At 46.0% G+C, this 13,686-nt stretch overlaps 1 protein-coding gene across 4 annotated transcripts in view; it reads left to right on the top strand.

Moving 5' to 3' along the window:
• The first annotated feature begins 1,158 nt into the window (after positions 1 to 1,158).
• GUCY1A2 (guanylate cyclase 1 soluble subunit alpha 2) overlaps positions 1,159 to 13,686 on the top strand; it is a 144,771-nt gene continuing 132,243 nt past the window's right edge. For all 4 annotated transcript variants that reach the window (XM_048294698.1, XM_048294697.1, XM_048294699.1 and 1 more), the window contains exon 1: positions 1,159 to 1,452. In XM_048294698.1, the coding sequence (XP_048150655.1) occupies positions 1,195 to 1,452 (258 nt within the window). In that variant the 5' untranslated portion in view covers positions 1,159 to 1,194. The remainder of the gene's footprint in view (positions 1,453 to 13,686) is intronic.

Below are 13,686 nucleotides of genomic sequence, written 5' to 3'. Positions count from 1 at the left end.
TGGAGCATTTTTGCTGAGAAGAACTACATGGGGTTATCACTATTGGCATGCATCTCTCAAGGTGTCTTTAAACTGACAGCATGGGCAGGGAAAGTTGGGAAGGAGACACGTTGCATGTCGTCCGAGATCGAAGCTCGTCTGCTTTGGGTCCTCTAATCCAGTCCTTTCTCCTCTTGCCAGGGCTGTAGCAGGGGAATGGATTTAGTTCCTTTGCTGTTTTGGACATGACCTACAGTGCTAACGTGAGCAGTGCTTGCACAAAGACCACAACTTTTGCTTCTGAAAGCTGATAGCCGGCATCCTGCCTTCCCAGTTTTCAAAACGATTAATTTCCTAAGCTTCAGTTCCCCTAATGTCATTTCAAAAGTTCGCTGGCGGGGAGAGCTGGCAGGGAGCGCGGACCGGCTTCCCTGGCCGCTGGAGCTGCCAGGGAGCTGTCCAGCACCGCGGCGGGACTAGCGGCGGCGGCGGCGGCAGGGCCGGGACGGCAGCACCGGGAGGGCCCCGGGATCGTCCCCAGTGCCCCCGCGGTCACCGCCGCTTCCCGAGGAGCCGTGCGGAGGTACCGGGCCGCCTCCCCGCGTCCCCTTAGCCCCGCTCCAAAGCGCCGGGCGCAGAGCGGAGCGCCCTTCCCGCCCTCCCCGCAGCCGGCAGCGGCGGGAGCTCGGGCTGCGCGCCGGCCCTGCCCTCGGCCCGCCCCGCGGGGCGGTGGGGGCATCTCCCCGGCCCGGGGCAGCGGGGCCGGCGGCGGCCGCGGCGAGCGGGGACGGGCGCGTCAGGCGGCGAGCGGGGCGGGGGAGGAGGGAGGAGGAGGAGGGGGAACGGGCTCCAAACAACACGTGATCCCCGCGGAGCAGCGAGGGAGCCGGGGGAGGGGAGAGCGGGGCGGGCGGCCGAGGCAGAGGAGGGCAGCAGGCACCGCGGTTGCTGCCGCCGCCTCTTTAAAGGCTCCCGGCGCGGCGCGGCGCGACACCCGCGCTCCCGGCCCGGCGCGGAGAGCCGCGGAGTGAGGCAGCGCCGCGGTCTGCGCCGGCCCCGGCGCGGCGGCTCCGCCGCTGCCTCTCGCTCGCCCAGGGGCACCCGCGGCCATGCGAGGCGGCCGCCCCCGCGCCCGCCCAGCTCGGCGCTGCCCGCCGCGGCTGCCCGCCGCCCCGCGCTGAGCCCGCCGCCGCCCCGCGCCGAGCCCGCGGCACCATGTCCCGCCGCAAGATCTCGTCAGAGTCCTTCAGCTCGCTGGGCTCGGACTGCCCGGAGACGAGCCCCGAGGAGGAAGGCGAGTGTCCCCTGTCCCGCCTTTGCTGGAACGGCAGCCGCAGCCCCCCCGGCCCCACCGACATCCCCTTCGCCGCCGCCGCCGCCGCGGCCAGCTCCGGGGCGCGCCGCGTTCCGCGCCGCCGGCGGGTCAACCTGGACTCGCTGGGCGAGAGCATCCGCCGCCTGACGGCCCCCGCGGTGAGTGCCCCGCGCCCGGCCTCGGCCCCCGCCCGCGCCCGGCGGAGCCCCGCGGCTGCCTCGTGGGGTCGGGTCCCTGTCGGGGAGGAGGCGGCGGTGCCCGTGCCCCCCTCCCAGGTGGTCCCGCGGGGCCGCTGGAGCCCGCTGCCTCTCCGTGCCCGCGCCGGCTGCTGGCTGCCGGCTGCCAGCCCCGCAAACCTGCGGGAGTACGGCTCCCGGCAGCCCGGTGCTGGAAATCGGGTCGGGAGTCACGCTTAGGCGCAGCTGCCACTTTGGCTGGGTTTACAATTTCTGCCGAGTCCCTTTCTGAATGAAAACAAAGTCATACAGTGCTTATCACTAGTGCTGGCAATATTTTTTTTTTTTTTAATATATAAAAAGTTACATCTGTATGATGGGTGGCGTGCACACTGTGCCTTCAACGTCGAGGGGAGATGAACTTCGTACATTTGTAGGGCTTCTCTGTACTGTATAGCATAAAACAAAGTTCCGGCTATGTGTTGGGAAATATTTCAGCAACAGATTTCCCTGTGTCTCCTGGATGCACAGACATTCCTGACAGATCAGTTTCTTTAAAGTGGTCTTTGAAATCCACGACTTAATGTTGTCCGGGTAGCTACACCTGTAGTTGAGAGTCAGTGACCTATTGTCTGTATGCTGTTAAAATCAGGAGTGAATTCGGGTAGAGCCCATGAGATACGCTAGTATAATTTTGTAAGTCTGAAATCAGTGTCTCGGGAGTTCTCACAGATTAGTGTAAAATAGAAGGTTTTTCTCCAGCCTTTCTGTTAGGATTGTGCTGTGCTCCTATACATACATCTGTGATCATCACTAAAATTTCCTCCTAAAGTTTCAGCTGCAACTGAATGCTTGTTTGGTCTCTGAGATACTTTAATGTATTAAGGCATAAAACATTACTTGCAACAAGTAGTCTTAATCTGCAGGACAGCTGTATCTGCTATTGTGGCATCAGATCATCTTCTTTCATATTGTTAGACAGCTCTGGAAATTCCTTACGAGTCTCATCACCATCAGCTCTCAGGTTGCATTGGTTTTAATATACTCTTTTCTTTTTGGAATTTAAGTGCTGGACAGGAGTAGACAAGCTGTTTAATGGGAGAAGTTAGTGCATTAAATAGCTAATAGTCATCCAGTTGCAGTTAAGACTTTTCTTTCCCATTGATTTTTTCCCTCTCCACTGGGAATGTGGTCTTGTAATACTGATATTAATAGATGATATTTCGGGTGACCTGTCTTGTTTTAGTATATTAAAAAAAAAACCCAGCTATTTAATTTGATAGTAATGCAATTGTATAATTAGAGCATGTGTTACCGAAAATATTTGAAGTATTCAGAAGTAGTTCAGTGCAGTATTTTGAGATAACCTTAGTATTTGTTTTCCAAGCTTTGACTGTTACCTCCTGTATTATGTTGCTGTAGAAGAGAATTACAGTTTTACAGATAAGTTGTTGAATTCATTTTCGAAATAAACACATTCCTTGAATTAAGACATGAGTAAAACTCTGATAGATCCAAGTCCTCTTTCCTCCCTGCTCTCAGAGAAATTTTGTTTAAGAATGCAAAAATTTAATCTAATTTGGTTTTGATGTCCCAAACATCGTGGTTTCCCTGGGAGGTAATTATAGCAACCCTCATTGCTAAAAAAATAGGTTATTTTAAAATTTTAATGTGATACACATTACTTAAAATTTCCTCTTTTATCTTGGCATCGCAACTACAGCTTCACTCCCATCTTACACATTTTGGCATAAATTAATGTCATTAAGTCAAAGAAGGCTTGTTGTCCTAGTCCTGGTTTAAGAAAAGAACCAGGCCACCTGCCTTTTTATTTTTAACTCAGAGAAACCACTGTTCAGATGCTTTGTTATTTGGTGCTTTATTACTGAGTTCTGTGACACTGAGTATATGCCTTCATGCAACAAGTCAAGTTGCCATATGTCTAACACTTTGGATCTGATTATTTTTTCACATCTACTGATATAAATCAGGAATAACTTTAATTAGAAGTAAAAACCCCCACTTTGCCTATAAAATTGATTTAATAGGACTCGTACATATTGTTGGTTAAATTAGAAGGCAAGTCTGAAAGGAGCACTGACAGATGTTCTTTTTAAAGAAAAAGCTCTAGTAGTTTTTTATAGATGTAGATAGATCTTTATTCCATAATACTATAGATAGGGATCTCTGTTAAGTATATAAACATATTTATGTACATACAAATGTATATACTATATATCTAGCCTGCAAGGTCTAATGTTTTCTCTTCAAACATGAATGCAGCAGTTATTTGTCCTCATCCCAACTTTCAAAGTTGAAGGATGCTATAGGTTCCTGATGTTTATACTTAGCTGTAGTTTTTTGTGCTTTCCTTCACCAATGACTAGGCTTGAAGTACGCAATAAAATATTATTTTGTGTTTTCATGGACGAAAAATTCTGTGTGTGTATTTAATACTACTGTACCATGCAGAGAGTTCTCAATGGTAGAAGAAGCTACTGAGAGCTGCTCTGGGCATGTGGAGAGCCTTGAATAGAGCAGGAAGGAGCATCCAAAGGGCAAAAGAGGGGTGGACACCCAAGAGGGTTGTCCATAGGGCAGAGCAGCAAGAAGGCTGTGCAAACAGGCTGTGTCTTATGAGTGGTAGTGCAAGAATGTATTTGAAATGTATCTTCTAAGCAATGTGTTCATGACTACAGCTGTACTGTCAATTGTCATAGATGCTGTAGAATGAAATGCAGAAATGAAGTATTTGAGATCTATTACACTAAAATACGGCTAAAATAAGTTACTGAATTTTTTACCACTTGTAATCTTGGTCTCAATTTTAGCTGAGTGTGACTTTGCACAAACATTACTTTTTGTGGGACTGGGGGAAAATACTAAAAAGTGAACCTTGCTGTGTTGCAGCATTGAATCCACCCTATTCTCCTTGTTCCCAGACAACAGCTTCTAGCGCTTCCCAGCACACATGATTTTCCAACTTTTCTCTTATATTGGTTATTGGAGATTTTTTCCTGCAGTAGTTATACTAGAGGAGGTAGGGACCTGATCCTCAATCAGCATGGGTTCATTTTATGTTCCTGTGAGTTTGTAAATGTTTTCCCGACATGCCTGGATGGGTGAAGGATTGCTACTGTTCACCAGGAACATGCTCACTGCAAACCCTCTCTTTTTTGAGAGCTGGAACTAGGAGGATTATAGAGCTCCCGTCCCACCAAAACAGCTGTGTATTTTGGGGAAAAGTGTGTGGTGATGAGACCTCCATCCATATCCCACCGCTGGCATTCATGAGTAGGCTGTGCTGGGGAAGGTTAGGGAAGCAGGGTGCACCAGGCAGGGAGGCAGAGCAGCAACAATGCGAGGAGAGGCAGCTCTTTTGTCACAGCTGCACTCAGCAAACTGTGCAAGTACTGAGCATCTCATCAAGTTGCTGCCCTGCTGCCTCCTCAGTACCAGTCTCCTGTGTAGCCAAGTGCACTGACATCAGGAGGGTGGAGGCACAGCCTGTAGGGTCGGGGGGCCGTGCTCAGCACCTGAGTGTGAAGTGATGGTTGGTGGGACCAAACTCAGCTGCCCAGTGCCACAAACCCCAGGCTTTGCACACAGCTCTTGTGACTCCTTCGGCTCATGAGATCCTGGCAACAGTTCTCCCTGCATATTGCCCCATGACTGTCTCTGCCCTCTCACAGCCTTTGATCCCTGTGATGTTCCCACAAAGCTGAGTAATTGTGAAGGCAGCTCCTATCCATTCTAACATGTTCCTAAATCATGTTCCTGACAGAACACAGATGTCCCTCTATCCTCTTCATCTGAACCGCTGTCAAATGGTCTTTGGTTATGCACTCTGATCAGAGAAATCTGGAGCCAGATCCAGCTGCTCTCAAAACAAACAGTTGCCCTTGTCACCGGGCTCAGCTCAGTTTATTGGAGATAAATAATAAAATGTTGGGAACTTAATGGGGACATTGATTTATGACCTTGTTTTTAAGAAATAACTTGGTAATTATATGCACATCACAAGCAAATTTAATGATACATTCTCCTTTTGATTCCAGCTTTGTTATTGTGTTCCAGTTCAAAGGATGAATTTTACACCCACAAAGCCATAAATTTTGATGAATTATAAGTAGAGAACATGATACTATATGCTATATGTTATCAAAGTAATATTTTCTGCCCTTAAGAGCTCTGCTATATGGGAATGGTGTCCTAGCACCAGTTGACATAGCTTGATTCTAAAAGTGCAATTTAGTATGTTACTGAATTCTAGTTCCTTGCAGCAATTTTCACATTTGCTCCAGTTCTGTCTTGACTTGTGTCCAATACCAGGCTGAAAATAGAATCAAAATCAGAAAAACATAATTTGTCACTGATTTGAAAAGTCAAATACTCTGCTCCCATCTAAGAGGCACAGACTATCCCTGAAGGAGCTGAGAGTGACTGGGCGTGCATTCAGAGGAGACTGTGTACCCCAAAGCACTGCGCTGATCTTTCTGGAACACAAGTTACAGCATTAATCTGACTAACTTCCATTTGATTTTATTCTCTGAATGGCCGATGTAACGTATTGCTTATAAAATTGTTACGTGAAAATCAATTATGTTGTACTTTTCTGTTCATTTAGAATGATTTCTGCTATTCTTTAAAGGCCCAGTTGAAAACACATTAAAGTAAGAACACTTTTTTCCTGTTTAATTTGGGAAGTTGCTACTGGCTGCCACCAAATAGTTTGAATTTAAGAACTGTCTTTTTGAATACAGCCCTTTCCCTGACAGTGGGAGAAAAGTGAACATAAAGGAAGTCATTTATGTTAGTGTGTAGGCTATTACTTATGTCACAGAACTAGTGTAACTTCAAATTGCTTAATTGCAAGTGAATCCTCCAGTGAGCGGAGGTGGGGTTTTGGCACAGAAGTAGCAGTGTAGCAGCTTATATCAAACGTGGCTCCATTATAAACCTCTACCACTTAGTCTCCATGAATACTACTCCTTTTACTAGCTTTTTACTTCTGTTCCTTCAACAAGTTGCTGCCACTAGCAGGAGAGGTAGCCAATTGATTTTTCTGTGAGATTTTGGAAAAAATTTGTGCCAGTATTCTGAGCTCGTAATAACTTGCATTAACACACTGAGTATAGCTAAGCTCTGCTGTTGTAGAAATGACTTCTGCCTGTCCTTCTGAATGAAATAAGGTAATGTCAAGTGATACCCGTATCAGTGCTGTGAGGAGCTTATTCACTTAGTAGCTCAAGCTGGATGAGCTTTACATGAGTAACATCCTTCTCAAGAATGTGGGTGTGAAGCATGAAAATGGTGAAGAAAGGCACATTCTATGAGAAACTTCTAATTCCTAATTTCAGCAGGCAAACAGAATTTTTTTTTTTGAAAGTATAATAAACCCAGACTTTTGCTGAGTATCTTTCAACTTAACAGAGACAAAAGTCATTTATACAGAAGGTCACACAAGCAGTCTGTAGTCAATCAATCTGTTATTTCATAGCCTGAAATAGAGCTGTGATGTCTTAAACAGGAACATTCTGGAAAATGTCATCAATATGAGCATCACAGTGGATTTTGGTTGTTTGTCTTGTTCAGTAGTTTAACATCTGATGCAAAGAAAATTCAGCCTCAGCAAATAAAATATTAAAAAAATTATCTGTACCCGAGGGCCTTCAGCATTATATTGACCTTGATGAAATTTTATTGAGTGTGAATTTGAGTATTTGACATCTAATGCTTAGACCAATCATAGTAGTACTGGCTTTCTTAATGTTTGTGCAGTTCCCAGCAGAATCTTAACTTCCCTGCAGTGCTTGGAGAAAAAGTGTTTTGGAAACATTCATACGTTGCAGACATGTTTGCTGCTTGGAAGCAGCGAGCATATCCCTGCTGGGGAATAGGCTTGCCCACGGGCAGATCTGACCCACTGGCTGACAGAGCAGAGCGTGGCAGCACCAGTGGTAATCCCACAAAATTGATCTAAATTGCCTTGCATTTCTCTGCCTCTCCCCTGGCCAAAGTGTGCAGGTGCAAATAGAGGAAGACGTAAGGGAGACGAGAATGTCATGATCATTAATATATGCCCTTCGGAAGCAGTGAGCCCTCACAGCTACATCAAAATGAGCATCCATGTCCTTCATTTGAAACTGTTTGAGCAGAGCCAGTTAACACCTCACAGCAGTTGGTTGTACTCTTGTTAATACAGAGGAAAGCCTCTTTCTTTCTATCTCTTGTGCTAATGTTAAAGGCTGCTATGAAGTGCTTTGAGTAAAAGAAATTGTTTTGTCTTGTATCCATATTCTCTCTACATGTGTCTGTTTGCCAACTCTCAAACTAAGTTTCAAAATTAAGACGAAAAACATCTGTGGTTTCTCCATAGGTTTTGAAGGGATGAATACCTATGCAGAGTTGCATATGAAATTAGGTCCAGTTACACTGGGGAGATTGGTTCTTCTTCTATCTCAGCAGAAAAAATTCCCTGAAAAGGACTGACATATAAAGCTTTTCATTTCCTATCAGTCAGCTGGAGTAGCACTGATGATTTTATGTAGTAGATACCAGTTGCATTAAAAGATGAACAGGTAGCATCAGCAATAGATCATCTCTTATATTCTTACCTACTGAACACGTTCTCTCTGCAGCACAGAACAGATCTTCTGTTTGTTCCAGACCAGGCCGAAATTCAGAGATTAACAAAGTGATCGCAGCTGGTGTTATAAGGGATAGCACCCTGAGATACTTATCCTTCACTGTCAAGGAGTTAGACTAGATGATCTAATAGGCAATTTCCATCCATAATGTCTGTGATTCTTCTAGCTGAAAAGCAGCTGGGGATGCAGAACTTATAATTTCTGATTATTATTTAGCTCTGCTTTATTTCTTCACAGTGTTTGCATTGTTGCCACAAAATAGTATTGGGTAAAATTCTTTATCTCAATGTTGTTTATTAAGTTAAGGCACAAGTATTTCTCTGTGAAGAGGACCCCAGTTTGTATGAACTGAGGAGCAGAATGGTCTCAGGTTTATCTGCAAGTGGCACTGAGCTGAGGTGCTGCACCCTTGCATGGTTCCATCTGGATCATCATGAGCTGTTGCAGGCTGCTTTGCCTCCAGCTGTCAGTCGTCCTGCCCTGGATCCCCAAACAGTCCACTCCTGGGGATTATGCATCTTCCTCTCTTGAAACCAAATCTGCTGCTAGTCGTGGAGGTCTGCAAGCAGGGGGTGCTTTCATCTAAAGTACAAACATCTGGAATTGGGAAGTTGGTCTTCATAAAGAAAATATATTTTTATCTCATATAGAAGCAGTTAATAAATGAGTGCACCTTAAAATGTCCAGAAGCTAGAGAGCAAAACTATGTTTTTTCCTGATTGTATTATCAAAAGCACTATTAAACCCCTAAAGATTATTTATTTTTTAAAGTTTCAGATGATTGCTTATGTTGTAACTCTGCTTCTGCGTTTCTGATTTCTGTCTGTTCCCTTTCATTCTATTCTTCAGCTATTGGGAATGGGACAGGGAGGGATGCTGGCTGTGCAGGACCTGCTAGGGAATCTTCCTCCTTTCTGCATCATCAGAACATTGCTGGTTGCCAAAGGAGCCTTCTTTTTCAGTTCTGCTTTTCCCTAGCTGCAGCAATTTCAATGCTTATCTCTCCACTCCTGGCACTTTGGAATGTTGATAAATGTTTGTCTTCAGCTGGAGCCTTGATTCTTTGTTTACAACCTCTTTAATTCAATATTTTGGTGACCAGAAGGACAGGGAGAGAACAGTTTTTCTCTGCTTACATGATCATGGGGTATTAAATATTAAATATTAAAAATACCCAGACTGAAAATGACTGTTTTGCCATTTATCTTCTTTCAGATGGGCCAGATGCACACCTGCTTGTGTATGCTTAGAGATCTGCAATCACCTAAGCACAAAGACTTGACTAAAATTGCTTTTGAAATATGAAAAAAGAAATGTTTTTCATTAATGAATGATCACCAGCAGTGAAGCTGGCAATTAAAGCCTTACACATCTGCTGAGTTTGTGATTGAACACTTGAAATTTGAAGCATTTAAAACTTTCAGCATCACAGTGCTGATTTGGCTGAGGTCCGCAGCCTCTCCCACGTTCAGCGGTGCGGATTCCTTTAGCAAGGGCTTTGCAACTCCCCAGGACACAGCAGTGTGGAGGAGTTCCCTGACCTGACGGACATACTTGAAGAAATTCTGATAGAAGCAAAGTGGTTTCTAGCTGATGCTGTTATGCTCTTCAGTGCTTCAACTTCTACGTTTAAAATTTTAAGCACTGAAGTTTTTAACAGCATGACTGCTGGAACCCTTCGGAAGCTCAGCTAGGAGCCACTTAGCTTTTCCAAGGAAAAATCTTTGAAACTTTGTTAGGGTTAAGAAGGAACTGTCTGTGTACCTGGCTGCTCTCTTGGCAGTGTTCTATACAGCCCCTTTCTTTCCTAATTCTGTCTAGGTATCTCAGGATGCAGAAGGAATGGGATGGAGAATTTGAAACTGCATTTATGTAAATTTAGACTGAGTCATCTGGTATGCTGTGTGCAGTTCTGTCACCTCAGTGTGGGGTTTGTCTGTCCTTACTTAAACACTCTAAGATGTCGAAGTCTAAAGCAATCACTCAATGTCTCTTCTAGACAAAAGAAAGAAGTGGGTATTTATAAAGACTGAGTCCTCAGGCATGTATTAGATGCCAACCAGAGGATGAAATGAATCACTGTGGGTGCCTGCAGTTGGGCAGATGAGCCCTACCGTTTATTTCCACAGGTGGTGCAATCAAATGAAAGACATTTCAGAGGCAACAGAAAATGACTAGGGAATAGGCTAAAATCTCTGTCCTCCGAGAAGTTTGGAAAGTTTATGTTTGATTGCCTTAGGAAAGACATTTGTAAGAAGGGATGCAGTTAAAGTGGAAATTCTTTCCCCTTTGCCTTGAAAACCAAGGCAATGAAGCTGCAAGACGAGAAAACTGAACTCAGAAAAAGAAAAAACCCCGCAGTTTAAACTAGAAACCTTTTTCAAAAGAAGTTGTCTGAGTTTAAAAACCAGGAATATTTCAAGTTCATTTAGACAAATGTCTTCATAAAGATTTTCTCCATTTAATCATCAAAATAATTTTGAGGAACTCCTCTGTCTTCAGGACTTGAACTGGTTTTGCACTATTGGAGAGCAGGATGAGATCTAGCAGGGAGGGCACATTTCTCTAGGAGTGCATCTTGTGAACAGTGGTGGCTGGCAGAGTGACAGTGGCTGTCGTGGCAGGGCTGCCACTGCTGAGATTGCTGCCTGGTGGTGCCAAAAGCTGGGTGCTGTGGTCAGAGAGCAGTGAGGTGCCAGGGGGAAGAGCGGTACTAGATAGTGAGCAGGCTGTACACATTAGGGAGGATGAACAGATCTTTCCAGAGGCCCTGCAGAGCCAAGAAACTGAGCTCCATGTTGAAAGGAAGGGGAGAAAAATGGAGATAAGCTTTGAGAGTCAAGAGTGGAAACTCTGGAGAGGGCTGGAGGTTTGTCACTTCTGACAGCATAACTAAGACCCCTGTTCCACCTGTGATTCAGCAGGTACAGAGAAGGTAAAATGCCCTGTGAAGAGGTGGGAGAGATGATCCCCCTTGGGATGGGGCAGCAGAGCCAGCAGAGCCTCAACACTTAGAAGCTTCCAGAAGAGGAGGGTGGTAGGTATCAGAAGCTCTCTCCTGAGGAGACAGAAGCTCTCATGTGCCGGGCTGCCATGCTGTTGCAGAAGGTTTGCTGCTTGCCAAGTGCTCTCACATTAAGTGTTGCAAAGAGGCTGCCGAAGCTTGTTTGTCTCTTGGACTATGACCACTGCTGCTCATCCATGTGGGCACCAGTGATGCAGCCAGGGAAGACTCTGAGTGTGTCAGGAGTGACTACACATCTTTGAGTGCAAGGGTGAAGTGTGCGGGTGCCCTGGGGTCTCCTCAATCCGCTGGTGAAGGGGGAAGGCACATCCAGCTGGAGCAGGCACATTTAGTAGGCAGTCTGTAGCTGTTTTGGTGGTGTTGCTGGCAGGTCTGTGATTTCCATGGACATGGGATATGCTCTGAGGAGCAAGGGCTGCTGAGCAAGAATCTGACAAAGTGAGCTGAGGTCTTCTCTAATTGGCTGCACAACCTTGTGGAGGGGGCTTTAAATGATGCTTATTGGGGAAGGGGGTTCATTCTCTGAAGGAAAGGGTGAGCAGAAAGATGGAAGAAGCTCTTGGGCTCACCTCATGAAAGCAGCATGTTTGGGAGCCCATCTCAAGTGCCAGTGCCCAAATGTAGGCAGCATGGGGAGCAAACAGGTGGCATTAGACATCCCCATGTTGCTACTGAGCTTGGACCTCCCGTGGGATTGCGCACATCCTTGTGTGGAATGGCTCTCAGGACAAGAGTGCTGCAGGAGATGGACACAGGCTCTTCAGGAAGGCCAGGCTGAGAAGGTGAGAAACAGGAGCAGTACTCTATGCAAAGAGATGGCAGCTATGTGTGGGCAGTTCCCTTTGGGCAAAGCAAGGAGGCCCAGAGCATGAGAGTCAGGAGCAGAGGGCAGCTGAGCAGAGGGGGTGTGGTGGTACCTCTGCTGCACGCTGTCTGGTCAAGAAGTGAAAGCAGAGGAAGCCTTTAGACAGCTAGATGAAGCCTCAAAATAGCAAGCCTTGTTATTTATAAGGGACTTCGGCCAACTCAAAATCCACTAGAAGGGCAGTAGGTCTGAGCACAAGCAATGCAGGAGATTTTTGGAGTGTGCTGAAGACAGTGTCTTAACACAGGTGATCAGTGAGCTGACAGGGTGGGGATACTCTGCTGGAGCTATTGCTCACAAAAGAGGAGCAACTGGTTGAAGATCTGAAGGTTGAAGCATCTCTGGCTACAGTGATTCTGAGATGCTGGAGTTCCAAACACTCAGAGAAGTGGGAAAGACAAATAAGTGGAATGAATCACTACCTCATACTTCAGGAGAGCAGATTTTGGCTTCTTCATAGCTCCTTTTGTCAGGCTCCAATGGGAAACTAATCTATAGGGTAAATGGGCTCAAGAAGCTTGTTGAGCTTTATGGACTCCTTGACACCCTCCTCAAAGCACCAGAATCGTTAATTTGTTCAAATGCAGAAAAAGATGTCAACAGAAATTGGAAGCAGGCATGGGAGACAATTGAGGCATGCAGGGATGGAGATAGGAAAGACTTCAAGTCATTGCAACCAGGGGAGGTACTCGATGACTAGAAAAAAGGCCAGTGTCACACCCAGCACCAAGAAGGACAAGAAGAGTCCGGGGAACTACAGACCAATCAGCCTCAATTCTTGGGGAGGTTATGGAGCAAGTCCTTTTGGAATCCTTTAGTTATTGAGAACAGCCAGGCAAAATCTTACCTCTTTATTTCCTTCAACACTCCTTACACACATTTATGACCTTTACCAAGGATGAATTGTACCTGATCAGCCTGATTGACTTCTGTCATGAGATGACTGGCTCAGTGGATGAAGGAATGTTGTCTGCCTTGACTTTAGGAAAGTCTTTGACACGTTCTCCCATAGTGTCATTAGAACCAAACTGATGAGATACAGACTGCTTGAGTGGGTGATGGGGTGGGTGGGATATGGACTGGACTGTAGGGCTCAGATGTGGCCCTCAGAGTCACAGAGTCGAGCTAGCAACCAGTTACCTCTGCACGCCCTTCAGAGATTGATACTGGGACCAGCAGAAGACTTAACAGGATTGTCAGGGGATGGAGCGTGGGACATCTGAGGACAGGCTAGGGAAGCTGTGTCTGTTCAGATTTTCTGGAGAGACAGCTTTGGGGGTATCTTGTTGCAGTCTACAGCTAAACTGAGCAGGGTGGGTAGGGAAGATGGAGCCAGGCTTTCTACAGGGGTACACAGTGGGAGGAGGATGAGAGGCAACGAAGCTGAAAGATGGGAGTTTAAAACCAGAATTATGGAAAAAAATGATGTGTTATGAGGGTGTTTAGACACTGGCACAGGTTTCCCAGAGAGGTGGGATTGTCATCCTTGGAGACAGTCAAAACTTGTCTGAGGAATGACCTGAGCAACCAGTTTTAACTCAAATTTGAGCAGGACATTGGTCTAGAAGACCTCCAGAGGTTCCTTCAAACCTATATGACTCAATGATTCAGTTATATTTTACAAGTTATTCTGACACATAAGGGTTAGCCACGGCCTGATGTCTGAATTCAGAGTT

Source organism: Corvus hawaiiensis, chromosome 2, assembly GCF_020740725.1.
Source record: "Corvus hawaiiensis isolate bCorHaw1 chromosome 2, bCorHaw1.pri.cur, whole genome shotgun sequence".
Taxonomy (NCBI): Eukaryota; Metazoa; Chordata; class Aves; order Passeriformes; family Corvidae; genus Corvus; species Corvus hawaiiensis.
Note: the sequence above shows the minus strand (reverse complement) of the source record. Positions and strands in the feature narration are given on the sequence as shown.